The 18,670-nt window shown below is 41.1% G+C and overlaps 2 protein-coding genes across 6 annotated transcripts in view; both read right to left on the bottom strand.

Annotated features, from left to right (window-relative positions):
- Lpar3 (lysophosphatidic acid receptor 3) overlaps positions 1–626 on the bottom strand; it is a 100,287-nt gene extending 99,661 nt beyond the window's left edge. For both annotated transcript variants that reach the window (XM_058579007.1, XM_058579008.1), the window contains exon 1: positions 433–626. The gene's annotated coding sequence lies outside the window, so the exon portion shown is untranslated. The remainder of the gene's footprint in view (positions 1–432) is intronic.
- A 4,526-nt stretch (positions 627–5,152) lies between these two features.
- Mcoln2 (mucolipin TRP cation channel 2) overlaps positions 5,153–18,670 on the bottom strand; it is a 55,986-nt gene continuing 42,468 nt past the window's right edge. For all 4 annotated transcript variants that reach the window (XM_046443258.2, XM_046443252.2, XM_046443253.2 and 1 more), the window contains 4 exons: positions 18,506–18,628; positions 10,707–10,913; positions 9,303–9,424; positions 5,153–6,903 (listed from right to left, as the gene is read on the bottom strand). In XM_046443258.2, coding sequence (XP_046299214.1) covers positions 6,867–6,903; positions 9,303–9,424; positions 10,707–10,913; positions 18,506–18,628 — 489 coding nt within the window. In that variant the 3' untranslated portion in view covers positions 5,153–6,866. The remainder of the gene's footprint in view (positions 6,904–9,302; positions 9,425–10,706; positions 10,914–18,505; positions 18,629–18,670) is intronic.

Raw genomic sequence — 18,670 nt, forward strand, 5'->3', positions numbered from 1 at the left:
AGTCTCTTTAAGAAGCTTTGGTTTATACTTTAGGGAAACAGGAGCAATTCCATTCTGCTCTCACGTAGCACCTGGGGCTGACCTCGTATTATCCTTGCTTTTTACAAGGCTGTCTCTACCACTAGACACCAAACCTGCTAAAGGCAGGGGTCTTGTCACTCATTCCTTAGTACCTAACACAGTCCTGGAAATCAACAAATACATATCAAATTGGTCTTTAATAGCACCATCATTTTCTTTCTACACATCAAGTCGATATCTAGTGTTTTCCAAAACTAATGATGCTTATCATTTCCCATGCCTGGCACTTAGGAAACTTCCATGCTTATTAGCTAAGACCACCTTTAAACCCCACAGCTGGAGAAGATTAAATATTGATAGCAGCACTCTGATTTCCCCCCAGAGGCAAAGAAGAGCTAAGACCAAACTCACCGTCCTGTCATCACAGATGACATGTGTGGAATGACACAAACATAGGTTCTGGGTCTGAAAGGCATTTCCTCTGTAGACCTGGCATGGCGGGCTCACAAGTGAGGATATAAATTCCCTTTGTCAGAGCAAACATCCCTCTTGGGGGACATCTGCTCAACCTCGAGGAGAGAGTAATGACCACAGCCCACAGGCAGCAGGAGATGAGTAATTTACTGCTGCTAGGCAATTAGTGTTGCTAGGAAAAAAAAAATTGCTTTCATTTAAAATTCTCTTTAAACCATATGTATCATGGCTCATGGGATAATTTATGTATCATTAGAAACTAAGAAACATACATCACGCTAATAAATTGTCTCCTCCATTCACCACAGCCAATAGCTCCCAGGGGTCTTTAGGAAGTCAGAGTTTTGCTGTCCGTGTTATGTAAGGTGGTATGGAATGTTCATATGCTTCTCATGCGTTCTCTGTTTCTCTGGCAGAGACAGATGGCAAGAGAAACATTTTCACGCACTGGTTTGCCACAGCATTTGCTGTAAATGAGCCCATAGCAGAACATCCATGAGCTCTATTTTTTTCCTTGGCAAACTGAGAATTTACTTTGAATGTGGGTTTTACTTTAAGGCCTCCCATTACTAATGTGCTCTGTTCTCAAAGATACGGCATGTTTAACAATCCTACTGGTTCCCATGCACAGAGAGGTCCTTCAGACTGAAAGCTAGGGACTGAGAAGAGCTTGGAGAGAATGTCTGTAGGTCCTGTGTATAGACAGGTCCCCAAAGGCCTCACTGTGTGAGGTCCAAGGTCCTACAGCAACTGGACAAACACACTTGAGGTTAGAAGTCAAGTCACCGTAAATAAGAAAATAAGACTGTTCACTGAAAGAGGTTGGGAAGAAGCAAAGGAAATCACCACATCACCCAGCCTGCCCAAACAATGTGGAAACTGATCAACATCACCAACCACAGAGGTTCAGTCTCCATCTTGCTGAGGTGAGAAGCAGCTCCACAGCCACATATTTGTGCAGACATGAAAAAGGCTGTGCTCAAAATGCCTGATGAAAAGTGATTCTGTGAAAAGACAAAGAGGAAACCTACACGTATATATAAAGAAGCCAGTCTGAAAGGGTGATGTATTACTGAAGCGTTCCAACTATATCATATTCTGAAAAAGGAAAAACTATGAAGACAGCAAAGAGACCCATGGTTACCAAGAGTTGGAGCAAGGAGGAGGGAGGCATGACCAGGCAGAGAGAGGGATTTTCAGGGCAGGGGAACTATTCTATATGACACTGTAATGGTGGATACATGCTACTATTGGTGCAAACCCATGGAGTGTCCACCACCAAAAGTGACTCCTAAAGTAAACTGTGGACTTTGGGTGATGGAGTGTCGATGTAAGTTCATTGATGAGATGGTAACAAATGTACTATTCTGGTGTGGGATGTAGATAAGGGAGAGGCTGTGCTGTGTGGGAGTAGGGGAGATATGGGAACTCTCTGTACTTTCATCTCCATTTTGCTGTGAACTTAAAACTGCTCTGAAAAGTGAAGTCTAGTTTTGAAAAAAAGAAATTCCAACTTAGGCTCACTCTTCCCTTTAATTAATTCTAGACTTTCCTTAAAAGGCCATGTTTTAATGACTGAGTTAAAAAATCATGTCATCTAGATTCACCATCTGACTTGTGAGATGCCCTGAAAAATGTACATATGGTGGGGGGCGTTGTCCAAAAAGCACTAAGAAACCCAACGGGGTGATGCACACTTGTTATTCCAGCAACTCAAGAGGCTGAGGCAGGAGGATCGCAAGTTCAAGGCCAGCCTCAATAATTTAGAGACCCTGTCTCAAAATAAAACCATAGAAAGGACTGGGGATGTGACTCAGAGGTAGAGCACTCCTGGGTTCAATTCCCAATACCACACACACACACACACACACACACACATACGCCACTAAGAATTTCAAGACTGTCATTATAGATCAGTAAACCAAACAGATGGTCCTTCAAAAATGCACAGGTCACACAGCCACAAAGCCAGTCCTGCATATCATCAGTAGCAAGAGACTGGAACATCTCAAGTGAGAAAGAAAGAAAGCTGAGCTGCTTAGCATTTGCTTAGATATATCAAATCACCAGATTCCTGTTCCTGTGCCAGTGGTTCACTGTTCTTCCTATAGTGTCTAGAATCAGAAAGCTGTGCTTTGGATTTAGCTATGAGGTCCCCTTCCACCTATCAAGCAAAAGACACTTCAAGCATTTTTTACATGTAGTGTAAGATTCTAGATGCCTGTAGAGAAAGACTCAGTGTCACTGGAAAATAGCTGAGATATTCAAACTCAGTGTCAGGCAAAGCAAAATAAAAATTTCCCAAGTTGCATGAAAATAAAAAAGAAACTGATTGCAATAAGGTTTGTTCATCCAATGATATTTCAACAAGCAGCTGTTATAGGAGAGTTGTTCAGATATATGGGATCATATCTATGAGCATTGCAGCACTTTATATTATTATCAGGAAACAAATCTGTGGCCAAGAACGCAGGAATGGATTATTGAGCATACTTTGCTAATGACTTTAAGGCCCTTGAACATCAGTGCCAGTGCTGAGCTATTTTTACAAGAAGGTCCTCAGGCAACAGAGGGCGACAGGCTATTTGCCCCTAGGTTGAAAGGCTGGGCTAGTGCTGCATTCATAAATCCAGGATTCCAAGGCTGGGCCTCCCCTGGTCTCTGCACACCTCTCCACCATTATTAGAGTATAGGCCCTCAGCAGGATCTGGTAGGTGGTGACCGGAATCCTATGAAGGACTTTTCCTAAATACCACCCCTCACCCTTTTGCACTCACTACCTTGGATAGGTGCAGGCTGAGAAGCAAGCTGACATGTGTTTTCCATGTTCTGACAAGTCTGCTAAAGTCCCCTATGAGAGGACTGAGGGCCAGTGTGTACACCTTCAAGACCATTACCCTTCCATCAGGACAGCTGTCCCCCTGGTGGGGGGCCATTTGGGCTGCTTCTTCATGCTGCTCCTCCAAAATTAAGTGTGAGCTTGTTAGGACTGAATTGATAATTGTCTCCAGGACAGAGCTAGATGAAGGAATTTTGCACTCATAAAATCTTTATCAAAACAAAGTCCACCAAAACTGTGTGGTGAGCTCCTTAGGAAATAAAGATCTTTTTGACTGGCCTGGGTGAACATATTTGTACACATATAGACCATGCCAAAAAAATTTTTTTAAGTGCTAATGTCCACTGAGCACTTAGGTGTCATGTCCTGTTCTAGGCACTCACATTTAATGTATGTAATTCTCACAATTTCCATTTTACAGATAGGGAGATCTGTCCAAGGAGACTCAGGAGGAGGAGGAGGAGAGCCCTGTCAGATATGTTGCAGAAGCAAAGCTCTAAATGTCTGCACAATTCCATGGACAAGTGAAACCTACTTCAAACATGGCAGACAATTGAAAGAACAGCTTAGGTTTCAATGCCAGGTGTGGCATGAATGGTATGACTTAAATGCCAATCCAAATTTATTGAGATTTATCATCACTGAGAAGCAAGAAGCGACTTACCTACCAGGACCCCAAAGCTGCCACCTAAACTGAAATTCTAAAGGGCAGGGGATGTAGCTCAGAGATACAGTGCTACATGCATGAGGCCCATGCCCAGGACCATACACACATGAAAATTGACTGGAATTTTAACTCAAATCTATCTTGATGGCTTCCATACCCACACTCTTTTACCATCCCAAGTCATTGAGCTTAAGATGCTACATGGGGCTTTGACTGTTTTCACTGCAAGCCAAGGAGGTAAATTCTACAAAGGAAGATTAGAGAATGAAGTCATTAAGCAGAAAGGATATGACTCCTAACTTTTACAGTCAACTCCCCAAGTGGAGGCCTAGGAGAAGAGAGAAAATGGTTTGTCCCAGATTTGGTCTATTAGCAGAGTATGAGTTAACATTGTTCAATAAAATCAGATAATACAGTTGGTAAAGTAAGAATTGTTGAAAATCACTAAAAAGGGACAAAACAATGTTTCCATAGATGCAGAGTAACCTTGAAAAAAGATTTTTCTTTATCCAGCTTGAGGGAAAAGAAAAGGAAACATGAAAGTCAATAAAAGACTAACATGAATCAGGAAGACCATCATTAATCCTCTACTCAAATGGCAGTCACAGCTGCAGACTGAGAGGAGATTCCATTCAGAGACAAAACTAAGTACATGGGGTTACTCTCAGAAGTTAACAAGTGGCCCAATTATGTCCCTGATTATGGAATCAGGCAAATGATCTCAGAACCATCGGTTTAAAGGTTGTTAGGTTGAAAATTAAACATAACTCTTGACATTTTCATAAAAAATTAACTAAAATGATAATTTTATCAAAGTATTCTGAGTGTAGACATGAGTTACGTACTCCTTTAAGAACTTCAGTGGTATGAACTAGATGATCTTCCCTGCCTAGATTTGGTGTGTGCACTTGAAAAGTGGGGAAAGGAGAGAGAGGAAGGTAAGGCTTGCAGGGGAGAGGCATGGCTGAGGCCAGGGAAAAAAGGAGCAATCCAAGGATGAGAGTCCTGCTCGACCCAAGTTCTAGTCTTCGCCACAAAATTAAAAATTGTTGACCCCTGTCCCTTTTATATACCAGGTAGTTAGTAGAAATGTGACCTGAATTTTTTACTAGGTAGATGTTAAAAGATACTAATAAATAATAATAGTGCAATATGGTACAATAAAAATAAATTTATTTAAGGAAAAATATACCGTATTTCCTTGCTTAACAAAGCTGAAGTCTCCACCACAGTGGAGAGCAATTGTTAAAATGAGTGACCATTGCTACAGTTCACTGCCACATGTCATGTGTGCACAATCAGGAATTAGCACAAGTGACGAGGTATCCTCATGTTCTGTTTCCAATTCATCTGATTGACTACGCCAAAAGTCACTTAAAACATGTTGAAGAAGAAAACTTGCAAGAAAATAGATCAAGAATTGCTGGTGGGACTGCAAATTGGTGCAGCCAATTTGGAAAGCAGTATGGAGATTTCTTGGAAAGCTGGGAATGGAGCCACCATTTGACCCAGCTATTCCCCTTCTCGGTCTATTCCCTAAAGACCTAAAAAGAGCATGCTACAGGGACACTGCTACATCCATGTTCATAGCAGCACAATTCACAATAGCTAGACTGTGGAACCAACCTAGATGCCCTTCAATGGATGAATGGATAAAAAAAATGTGGCATTTATACACAATGGAGTATTACTCTGCATTAAAAAATGACAAAATCATAGAATTTACAGGGAAATGGATGGCATTAGAGCAGATTATGCTAAGTGAAGCTAGCCAATCCCTAAAAAACAAATGCCAAATGTCTTCTTTGATATAAGGAGAGTAACTAAGAACAGAGTAGGGTCGAAGAGCATGAGAAGAAGATTAACATTAAACAGGGATGAGAGGTGGGAGGGAAAGGGAGAGAGAAGGGAAAATGCATGGAAATGGAAGGAGACCCTCAGAGTTATACAAAAGTACATACAAGAGGAAGTGAGGGGAAGGGGAAAAATAATATGAGGGGGACAAACGAATGTCAGTAGAGGGAGCAGAGAGAGAAGAGGGGAGGGGAGGGGAGGGGAGGGGAGGGGAGGGGGGATAGTAGAGGATAGGAAAGGCAGCAGAATACAACAGACACTAGTATGGCAATATGTAAATCAATGGATGTGTAACTGATGTGATGCTGCAATCTGTATATGGGGTAAAAATGGGAGCTCATAACCCACTTGAATCAAATTGTGAAATATGATATATCAAGAACTATGTAATGTTTTGAACAGCCAACAATAAAAAATTAAAAAAAAAAAATAAAAAAAATAAAATGGATCCTACACCAAAAAAAAAAAAAAAAAAAGAATTGTCTATTGCAGGTCTTTCTGTTGAATGGAGTGTGATCTCAATATGGTTTAATAGTTCTCCAGCACAGAGTCTTAATTTGGTATTGCATCCAACTATATTTCTGTGCAGACCATGAATTAACATATGTCTTTGAACTTAATAATCACTATTAATACAAATCCTTATCTGACAATAAACACACACATTTAAATACATGGCTTTCAACATCATTGTTTTGTACAGTCTAAAAAGGGATTTTTTTTCCATCCCAACAGCATCATGTCATAAATTAAGAGAGCAGTAGAGAATTTCATTATCACTGCTTAATTGCACTGATGCCCAGTAGCAGCCCGTGGTCTATTCTTCACCCTCCAACTTTTTATATAAAGTTTGGAACTTCGGTCATGGTCAGCCAGCTGACTGTCGCTCTTCTTTCCCAATCCACAATTAAATAAGACAATCCTTTAGGAATTACTGGTCCAGGATAATCTGGGGTCTATTAGCATTGCTGCTGGAAAAGGAGGCCTGACACTTAGTTCTTTAGCAGGACTTTAGTTAATAAGTATCAGGTGGTCATCACTTCCTTTCCTGTAACAGAAAGGGGGTGGGGGGAAAAAAAAGCAATGATTCAAAAATCTTCACAAAGATACAGAAATACTCTATTCTAGGCACACATAGATTATATGAGTGAAATAAGTAAGAATAAAACAGACTAAGAAGGGAAATTTAAATTATTTGAGATCTGAGTAGACATTTGCAGAAACACACTTGCGCAGTTGTCCATCTCTTAGGACTTCCCTTTCCCCTTCTCTAACAAAGCCTATCAATGGCTTAAAGGCTGGTTTCCCTCCTTCACTGCAGGAGAGAAGAGGCAAGTTTAATTCACATCTGCTTACACAAGCATCTCTTAACCGAAAGCCATGTCACTTTATTCCTGGAAGGGGTTTCAGAGACCACTTAGTTCATCCTGATGGCTCACCTCCTCACCAGTGGAGGAACCAAGAGGTTGAGAAGAGGTCACAGAACACACTTGATAAGTGGCATGCCCCCAAACAAAACCCAAGTGTTCCGATGATCAAGCTAGGAGCTCTGTCAACAATCCAAAGGAGGATCAATGTGTGAGGGTTTGCTGAACTGCTTTGTTGAAAAGGAGTGACCAGGGACTGGGGTTGTAGCTCAGTGGTACAGCACTTGCCTAGCATGGGTGAGGCCCTGGGTTTGATCATCAGCACCACATTAAAAAAAAAAGAAGTGACCACGCCCACATCTTGCCAGAGGCAGAGCTGGTATGGAAGGATGTGGTCTATAATGTGGACTGGACACCAATCTCTACAGTGCATCTCTTCCCTGGGTTGCCTCAGGGAGGTCCTTCTTCAACATTTACTATGCATTTATAGCCTTCCTCAATTTCATTCATTCTTCTGTTCCTAGCCTTTAAGCACATTAGGGCATAATTATTGATGGAGTCAAAGCTGTCACTTGGTCTCAAGGCCTCCTTAAGATCCACTTCCTCCCATCAGACCCCGTGGCCTTCACTTGCTCTTTGCAAGGTCCATACAACCCCCAGGTCTAGCTGACTTTAATCATAGCCACATTTGGGGCAAACATGGTGACAGCGACCTCAGTCTTGTTTGATATCCTCTTTTATCAAAACTTTCATCATACTTCTGCTCTTGATTTTCTTGGTGAATTCTCTTGTTCCCTTAAATTCTTTCATTCCTGCCATGGACACACCCTCCCTCATACCATGCATCTTCCAAATAACCCTTAGCAATGGTCTGCTGAGTTTGCTCCCTTCTTCTCACCTGTCAAACCCAGTCTTGGCAATCAGGCTCCCAGTCCTGCCTTTAAATCTTTCATTATTCCATAAGGCTGCACAAGAAAATCCTTAATAGCCTCGGAGGGCTCTTTATGATGCAAACCAAGGTCCACATGGTAAACACCACAGACCATCAGTCACTTTTCAGAATTCACAACTATGTTTCCCAGTAAATTTTCCCCCCTTATATTTAACAACATAATAGAAAAAAGCAACTCTGAGATACTTTCCTTACCCAGGCCAACTCCCAGAAGGCAGTTGCCTATTAAGAAAATTATTTTCCCTTTATCTCAGTTTCCACAGCAACAATTTAATGCTCACAGAGGATGAAATATGATTTTGAAGATTCAAGTCTTCTTAGAAGACCTCATTTCATATTTACCAGACATTCTTTGGATATGCTCAATCAGATCATTTCAAGTCCCAAGATGCAGTAAGAATTGATTAACAGAAAAATACATCCTGAAGTTTTAAGTGGCAATTATGTTCCCCCATCTTCCTTAGGAATTTGATTTTAGAGAAGCCTTCTCAAAATCATGGGTAGGGTATACTTTAAGTTAAAAACTTCCATTCCTGACTTTTGATGAAAACACACATGGGATCATTTAAGAAAACTGTCCTTGTTTGACCCCCATTCTAAACCCCAAACCATGGTGCGGTATCCTTTGTTCACTGAGGTTGAGGAAATTTTCCTAACAGTCCAGATGACAGCAAGCAAAGCACAGCTCTCCAATGAAGAGCTTCCTCTACGGGTGGGTTTGCTGCTCTTCTCAAGAAGGTTATTTGCACCATAAACTATAAGAAGGGAAAACGCCTTTGACATTCTCAGACTTCCATCTCCAAAATCAAGAGTTCTTAATTTTGACCTCTTGCTGTAGCCACTTGAAAGTCCTGCCTCTTGACTTTTGGGGTCTAATTCATGCCTTTCTGTAAATAGGTCTCATGATATCCCTAAGAGATTGCAATCATGTCATGCAGCTTTCTACACAACCCTGTTTTGCAAGAAATAATTCCTTTCGAAAGCCAATTTAGGGAGGAAAATAATGAAGGATGAAATATCTCCCACAACAAACTGATTCCAGAGTGTAGGGTTAACCTTGGAGCAACCCTTTCCTAAGGCAACGGAGTAGCTCATCTCTGGATGGTGGAGATTAAACACAATACTGACCTCCTCAGACAGCAGACACTGGACAGGAAGGCCAAGGACTCTTTCTGATACTCCTCTTTGCTGCTACATTCCTTCAGGAATTCCTGCAGATCCGTTTCAGGAAATCCATTCTGCTGGTATTTCTTTAAAAAAGCACACAATGTTGTTACCCTCTCTATAGAGCATGAGAAATTGCTCCCTTTGTCAACAAACCAAATTCACCTTTGCTAAAATAAAAGTCTCCCACAGTGCAAGCTGAGATCCAGTAAGTGATATTGGCAATGATGAATTAATCTGTCAGTCCCAGAACAGCCAAGACAAGGCCACCATGGGAACAGAGAACAAACTAAAGGAAAATTCCAGAAAGAAAGCCAGGGAGAGCAAGGGAGGGAAATAGTCCAAAGTCTAAAGCTAGAATGCTAATTGCAAGACTATATAAGACCTCCCACTCCACACCCTGCCAAGGTAGAATCTGCCTGTGAAATTGACCACTGAGACAGAAAGAAGTAGATTTTTTTCCAAGCAGAAACAAAGACCCTAGGCCTAGGACCCCTTCCCTTCACAATTGGTGGGGTCACTGAACTCAACAAGAGGCTTGCCCATGCACAGGGACACCGCCACTCATGGACACCAAACTCCACAGCAAGAGCGTGCAGGTCTCCCTCAGCCATGTCCTGCTGTTGGAGTCAACCACCATCCCCGCTGGATGCTAATCCCCACTAAGTCAATACCTGGCTTTCTTCTGAGTTAGTCTGGGGAAGGGTTAAGCAGAGGACAGCACTGAAGGTGCCGACATGGTACCCAGTGTTGTTCAGGCACTGGCCCTGAAGAGGTCTTCCAAGAATAGCCATCTGCTGTGCAGGTGCCTGGGGAGGCCAACTTCCCTCAAGATACGAACTGATAAATTAGGCCCAGCCAGGTGGCTTAGAAAGGTCCAAGCTAAACAGAGAAAAACCCTTCACCCTCCTGACTTAAAGGAAACCTGCACCATGCAAGTGGCCAATTCATTCAGTATAAGGTCCGGCAATATCTGGACAGTGGTCAGGGTGGCAATCATCTCTCATCCCTGAAATTTATCACCCAATACCTAAGTTCCAGGTAGCCATGCAGGTAGGTGTGTCCATCAGTGCCTAGAAAGGTGCCCAGCTACTGGTCTCACCTCCTCTCCTATTTCCTTTCTCTTTTCCACCACACCTACAAACCAATACACCAGGTCTGGGTAACAGGGACATTGTCCTAAATGCATATTCAAAATTATTTTCCAGCATCTAAAAGTGTATTTTCTATAAATCTTCAAAATCTAAATAAAATTATAATATTTTAAGTAAAATATATTTTCCTGTCTTCCAATCTATACAGAATTTATGGTGGTTTGTTTTTTTTTTTTTGTTTTGTTTTTTGTAGCAAATATAGATAACAACTTACTTTAATGGTGTCATAAGAATCCGTAATAAGTGCAATAAAAAGGCTGAGAATCATGTATATAAAAAGGCTGATGAAGGAATACAAGTACAGACGGCTGAATAGCCACACCAAGATGCTCTTCTGCTGGATTTGAGCAAAGGTTGCAAACATGTCGTCTCCGTTGACCAGGGAAAACAGGCACTCGGCGACTATGTTCAGGTTTTCAAACTGCAAGAGGGAAACAGATCAGCTTCTGAGATAAAGTAGGCTCCAGAGCAGAGAGCTTTAAGAGTTTTCTTAAAGTTGTTTTTGTCATTAGTAGAAGACAGAACACCAAAAGAACTAGACAAACATTATTCAATACCCATTCCATACTTTCAAAGAAGATCTTTTGACATTTCCCTTGGCTTTTTACCATGCATTTTGTATATGTTCACGGTTACTTCATTTAACAAATTTGGATCCTGATTTTTTTTTCTATTTAACAAAGCATCTTCTTATTCATGCATAGAGAGCACTTGTTATCTAATAGACCATTTCTTGAACATGCCAAATTTAACTACTTCCCAGCCACTGGATATTCCAGGTTTGCTATTATAAAGTATAACAATGTAATGAACATTTCTATGCACAATGTTTTTTCCTGTTATTGGGTCTAAGCTGTTAACATTTTTAAGGTTACAGTCTGCTAAACTGCTTTCGGAAGAACTATGGTGGCTGTACACTAACACCAGCAACAGATATAAGAGGCTGGGACATAATATGGGACCAAAAAGTTATGCTATGTGAATGGTTTCCCTGTAAACTTTCCAAACATGGGTTCAAGTAATTTTAGCACATTAAAAACTAAAGGCTGCCCAGAGGCAGGAAGTATTGAAGGATAAATAACTAAACATGGCTAATCCTAGGATTCCCTGTTACCAGGTAGACAGGCCACACAGCCAAGGTGTATGATAAAGCCCTGTGGCGTAGTGGAGGTGGGCCATACATGGTAAGGGACCCTCAGACCAGGACCAGGACCAAAGGCTGAGTAGCTCCCCAGTGAGAGAGACTATGTGTCCAGTGACTATGGGGATGCATGATGCTGAGCCTCAGGAGCAGGGACTGGAGAGGGATGTCCACATCACACTGCATAGGGCCTCCTTGGGCCCTTTATACACTTCAGGCTTAATCTAGTCTATAAGTAAACACAAGTAAAAGAAATTCAAACCAGATGGGGAACATGATCTGCATTCCTCAAAGTAACCAAGAACAAGCACACAGAAGATCTAGAAGAGGAAGAGTCCAGGGCAGGATGCCAGTCAGAGTCAGTGGAAGTCCAAGTAAGACAAGAGACTTCATGACCAGAGGTAGGGAAGTTGTATCTACGGCAGGGCTGAGGGAAGGGACTAAAAGGACTCATGTTTAGACAAGGTGAGTCTGAGTGCCACAGACTAGGTATTTTAGTTGAAGGTGTGCACCTGGAGTTGAGGAGCCCCTGGGGAACACCATAAACCTTGGAACCTCCAGCTGTCTTGGATTTGAACAGTTGACAAACTTTACCACATCCACTAAGAACAAATAGCAGTGCTTAGTGGGCTTATCTCTAGGGCCAGAGGATTAAATATTAGGTGCCTGTGAAACGCTTCTATCTAAAGAATAATAATGAACTAGTACACAAAAGACAATACAGATTTTTTTTTTCCGGTGCTAAACCTGAACCCAGGACCTTGCGTATGCGAGGCAAGTGCTCTGCTGCTGAGCTACATCCCCAGCAACAAGATATTTTAAGAAACAGATGAACCAAGTTCCTGTACTTCTACCCTTAGCAGCAACGGCCTGTATGCCCATTAAGTCAGTGTGGCTTAGGGGGTTCGAATGCCCTTGATGAATGTCTGGGACACCTTCACTCAGAAGTCATGCTACGACTTCACATGCAACAAAATAAACCTCCCACCCCCTAACCAGGAAAAGGGACATTCCTTCCAAACTTACTGATTTCTGTCATTGAATCCAATCTCCTATCTAAGGATCATTAGCTCCAAAATAGTCAAGTACTTAAAACTATGTGTGGAATTTTGATCTTCCGTCCCTTCAATCTTCTAAGGCCTGTTCTTTCGACATGTTTCTCTGATCCACTTTTTTTTTACTCCACTCTGATTATCAACATTTATAAGTGGATTATTACTGAAACTGCCAAGGAAGTGTCTTTCACTCCAACCTCTTCACCCTACAATCCAAGCTGCAGTGAAACCTAAATTTCATAGATGAAGATGGGTTTCAGGTCATTTCTCTTGCTTAAGGTTAGACAAAGTCTGGATGCAAAGTACAAACCCAACCAAGAAGATTGGAGTAAGTTCCTCCTTCATGCGGCCTCTCTGCCTCCCTTCACTGTAAATATGAACATCCTGTGCTTGTCTCTGCCCACAGCACCATGCCCATGGTCTATGTCTTGTCCTCATGGGATTTATTCTCTTCATCTCATGTATTTTCCTTCAAGTCAAAGTTCAAGGACCAATTCAAAGTCTGCTTCAAGACAGCCTGCCCTGGCAGTTCCAGTTCTTTCTCTGCTCTCTGTATCAGCAAGAACCACAGAGCAATGCACACTTCTTTTTATCCCTATGAATAAACACCACATCTTATACTTCTTGTCCCATGGCTGGATTGGGCTGGATGAAGTTGGTGGCCCAAACAATAATCACATACATACTTTGCTAAATCGACAATTTTCAGAAACTGAATTAAAGATACTCTCCATAGAGACATGTAGGGAACATCCAGGTGAGCAATGCACTTAATATGCAGGTTACTTCACAGTAAGACAGGCAATTCCTAGTATAAATATTTTCCTCTTGTCTACTAGTCATAAGCTGGTGAAGTTAAGCTGGTTCTATAGATGTCAGTAACTACTCTGGAATACTACTGTATTCCTCAATGTTTCTTTAAGAATCTGGTCAATTCCTTTCTTTAGTTTAAAACCCCCTAACAGTTTGTGGTTCAGGTTTCAGAACTGTAAATACCTAATTAGTCAGTACCTACCATATTAGTTTCTGAGTTTTCTATGGTTATTTAATTTCAGTTCCTACCATAATAGTTTGTTAATTTTCTATGTAGTTATCTAATTTCAGCCTAGACATACCATCTGCCTCAATATTAATATTATTCATAACCATTAAACCTCTCCTTCCTATGTAGACCTAAGAATTATTATAGCCCATCAAAAAGTTACAACTGAGACCAAATAAATTGATTGGTGAATTCCCTGTCATTTCTGTATTACAAGAATTAGCTATAAATCAGAGTCAGTCTCAGTGGCCAAATCCCATAGAAATTATCTTAAAATACAAAGTAACATCATAATGTGCTTCCAATTAGAAGGACCACATTTACAGGGCACTGTTTTGTTTTTTGGGGGAGGGATAGGGTACCAGGAATTGAATGCAGGCCACTCACCCACTGAGCTACATCTCCAGCCCTTTATGTGTTTTATTTAGAGACAGGGTCTTGTTAACTTGCTTAGGGCCTTGCCAAATTGCTGAGTCTGGCTTTGAACTCAGGATCCTCCTGCCTCAGCCTCCAGAGCCACTGGGATTAGAGGTGTATGCCACCATGCCCAGCTTGTTTTGGTTCATGAGATCTTGGACCCTGGAAAGTAAGTACTGCTGTCTCTCTTTCAACAAAACTTTCTGGGCACCTGCCACCTGTCCTGAGACTGGACACTGGGAACCTAGAGAATAAGCCATAGTTTCTGCCTCCCAAGAACTCATCTAGAAGAAACTGACAAAGTCTGATGCACTGCAGACATTTAATAAAAATTAAATGGGTATTTCCATAAAAAGTCCCCGTAGTTTCTACAGGACCACACTGCAAATCCAAACATTCATTTCATGAATGATAATTTAGTGATTGAGCCAAAAAGACCTTTCACTTAAATACAAACATAATTTTCAATAGCTTATGTTGGAGAATGATAGAAAAGTTTGCTGGGGATGTGGCTCAAGCGGTAGCGCGCTCGCCTGGCATGCGTGCAGCCCGGGTTCGGTCCTCAACACCACATACAAACAAAGATGTTGTGTCCGCCGAAAACTAAAAAATAAATGTTAAAAAAAAATTATCTCTCTCTCCCTCTCTCTCTCTCTCACACACTCTTTAAAAAAAAGAAAAAGAAAAAAGAAAAGTTTGCTTCGAGAGCTGATGACCAGAATCTCATGCAATATTTAGATAATATGTTTTAACTAACTAGCTTTTCTTTGGAATAAGAGGTACTTGGTTAAAACCAGAGGCCTTAGAGGCATGAAGGTATATCAGGTCTGCAGAATTTTATTGCTGGCATCAGCAAAGTCCAACAATTTTTCAATGCCTTGGTCTTTTCATTTGTAAAATGTGGACAATGCAAAACCATTATTTATCCCTCCAAGTTAAAAAAAAAAAAAAGTCCCTGGAACTATAAAAGCCACATTAGCGTAATGTTTAATAATTCACGATGAGGTCTGGAAGAACATCAACAGTCTTTAGCTCTCTGTGCCCAGACATTTTGAAAAGGCCTGGTGCCAAAGTCCATTAGGGCTAGAAATGAATATCGGCGGGACACTTTTTGTACCTCTGCTCCCCTTCAGTTGAACCAGTGAAATCAACTGTCTAACAGAAAAACAGGAAGATGAAATGTCATGGGACTCCAGCTACCAAACAGTAGCACCAAATTATAATTTTTCTGATATGCCCCCGCCCTTTAGAGTTGTTTGCTTGTTTCAAAGAAAGAATTAGCTTTAACCCTTAAAGTCACTGTGTTTTTAAAACAGTAGAAAATGCTTGCTGGGATGCTCAGTTCCTCAGGGTTTTGAGTAACACTCAAGGTCCTCTGATTCAATGACTACTGGAAGAATCAGAAAATTCTGACACTTTGGATTAATTTAGGAGTGCTGGGACAGGGAGCGGTAAAATTTTCAAACTTCAGATTAAAAGTGGCAGAAATATGGAGCAGAAAAGCAAAAACTTCAGAACCTGACTTGTGCATTTATTGAATTAACTGGTCTAAATTTTCCCAGTCATCAGCCTAGCAAAAGATAAGAGAGGAATGCTATAAACAGACCTGCTGGGAAACTATAGAATCACCCCTCATGCCTGTATTCCCCAAGAGAGACAAAGAAGCTGACCTGAAGTGAGAAATGTGTGTACAAGTTTAATGACCAAAATGGGAGCCACCTGCCACGTGTGACTCTTGAGCACCTCATATGTAACTTATCTTAATTGGGATAAGCCATGAGGACAAAATAGACAATAGATTTCAAAGACTTAGTATGAAAAAAAAAAAAAAAGGAATGTAAACTGTCTTACTATTTTACATTGCTTACATGCTAAAATAATATTTTGGCTATACTAGGTTTAATGAAATATAATTACGATTAATTTCATCTGTTCATTTTTTGTGTGTGGCTACTAGAATATTTTAAAGTGTACACATGAATCACATTTGTAGTTTATGTCACATTTTTACTGGATAGTGCTGGCCAAGAGCATCCCAATTTCACCTAGATCCCTTGAAAAGACAAAACTGGACATATGGAAATGAGGTCAGGCTCATCAAGCAAATAACCTGATTTTCCACTAGGTGATCTTGACACACATCAAGACAGTAAGACTGATTCCTGTGGCTTTTCTCTCACTGTTGCTTTCGAAGTACTTTGGATCAAACTAAACGCTCTTTTATAATGATCTATTTTATATAGTACTGAGAGAAGCCCTACAGACACCAGTCAAAGCATTTATACTGAGGTCAGGTACATCCGGATTTGAATCCATTCACTCTCTGGGTAACCCTAGAAAATTTTAATATATTAAGGTTTCTATTTCTATAAAAGGATAACAGTATTTTCCCACAGAGAAGAGGAAGGGAGGTACTGTAGTTCTGATCTCAAATGTTCCCCAAAGAGCCATGTGCTAAAAGCCTGGTTGCTAGCCTGTGCACTATTGGGAGAAGGTGGAACCTTTAAGCTTGGGGCCTAGTGGGAGGCAGGTAGGTCATCAGGTGTGGGCCCTTGAAGAGGTTCCTGGGACCCCAGACCCTTCTCATCTCCTTCTTTCCTTCCTGGCTGCCATGAGAACAGACCTCCTCTGCCATACATTCTGCCTTGAGGTACTGCCTTGCCACAGGCCCAAAGCAATAGGGCCAAGTGACTGTGAACTGAAACCTCTGAAGCCGAACCAAAATAAACCTTTTTATCCTTAAAAGTTGATTCTCTCAGTATTTTTTGACTGTGACAGAAAGCTAACTTGGGAGGGTTAGCGCAGTAGGGGAGATAAAGAACTTGGATACCAGGCCTAACAAAAAAACATCTGAAATGGTAGCCATTTAGTAAAATTCAAGTGACATTAATTGAGCATATTCCAGAATAATGATGGGGTGGGGAAGACAGGAGTGGGGAAACAAAGGAAATGGGATCCTTTGTCCTGAGGTCTTGGGGCCAATGGATCAAAATCAAAATCAATGGTTCAGTATCTGTTCCACACAGTACAACACTGCCCTCTAGTGACAAAGAGATGGAGATGTTCTCAGAGTATGAAGAAAGTAAGGAGCAAAAATGTAAATTTTCCTAGTGGTGGAGACAACCAGTTCTCCAGATCATAGATATCATATCAGAGAACAATTTTTACTCATGAGTCACCTTCAAAGCAGTGACATGAAATTGGAAAAGCAATAAGATTACCAAGGTTTATTATTAACCCCGAAGTTGTCTATCTGCTAATTATATAGTGTCTCAAATAGGAAAAATAGTAATTCCCTTTGCACATAGTATGACAGACATTCAGAGAGGAAAGCCTGGGTGTACCAAGTTACTAGGTTTTCTTTTGGTTGTATAACAGAGAAGGCTTGAGCTTCAAGGATAATTTTCCTCTCTGTGAACCGTCTACAAACCACAGTTGATCACATATTTGTTTAATGCACCTAATCGTGGTCAAAACTTAGGGTTGCACTGTTACACAAACTTAGAAACAATCCTTTGCATTTGGGCCTCTTTTCCCCTGTAGAGTGCCTGAGGATACCAGTACCCCAGGCAGTTGTGGGGATGAAATAAAAAAGAACACAGAAATGCCCAGCCCGGTGTCCAACACAGAAACAGCAAGTGTTAGCTCCTGTGATTCCAGCCATGGGTCCGTGGAAGGAAAACTGAAGCTATGATCATTACTTTTACTTCTGTGGTTTGAAAACAAGACCCTACTTAACCTCGTTTCATTTCCTGATGTCTCAAATTTATCAATTTAAAGCAAGAATATCTTAGCATAACTCGGGCATTTCTGAGTTTATGATGCTCAGTATTGATGACTGAAGCTCAGTAATAGTTTGAAACCCAGATTTTGATCTTTAACCCAGCACAAAGATGGCACTCACAAAGATGGTTCTCATTTCCATCAGAGATGAAATGGCCCTCCAGGCAATCTTTACTACCTTCCTTCTCCTCAACTAGCGGGGACGAAAACCCTAAGACTTGGAAGTAGAATGATTCTGTAATAATTTTTCTCACTCAATTTTTATTTTTACTAGAGTGACCTTATGCCCAAACACTTGTAACATGATGATTAGTTGGGTGAATGCGTGACCCCTCAAGCCTACTATAGACAACTAGGACACACATGCTCTCCAGACTTCTGCAGTTCTTGTTTCAATATCCTAAAGTCACTTCAATTTCCCAAAAGGGAAAGAGATACAAACCTGATATAAAAACACCTACTTACTGACATCACAGGTGAGTGCTGGGGAAGAATGTTTAGAAGGCAAGTGCTACAAACCCGTTATAAAGGTCCCAAGGGCCTGTGGTGCAGAGGGAAGAGTGAGCGCTACACACCTTCTCATGATATGGGCCCAAGACAATCCAGCCACAGAAGGTGTAACCCAGATAGATCATGCCAGCACAAGCACAGAACCGGAGAACTTTGGGCAGTGAGGCTTGCATTGTTAAAATGAGCACCTGGAAAAAAGTAAGGGAATTAACAGAATGGGGGAAATAAAA

Source organism: Marmota monax, unplaced genomic scaffold (genome assembly GCF_021218885.2).
Source record: "Marmota monax isolate L192 unplaced genomic scaffold, Marmota_monax_Labrador192_F-V1.1 WCK01_AAM20220418_F8-fsc00046, whole genome shotgun sequence".
Lineage (NCBI taxonomy): Eukaryota > Metazoa > Chordata > Mammalia > Rodentia > Sciuridae > Marmota > Marmota monax.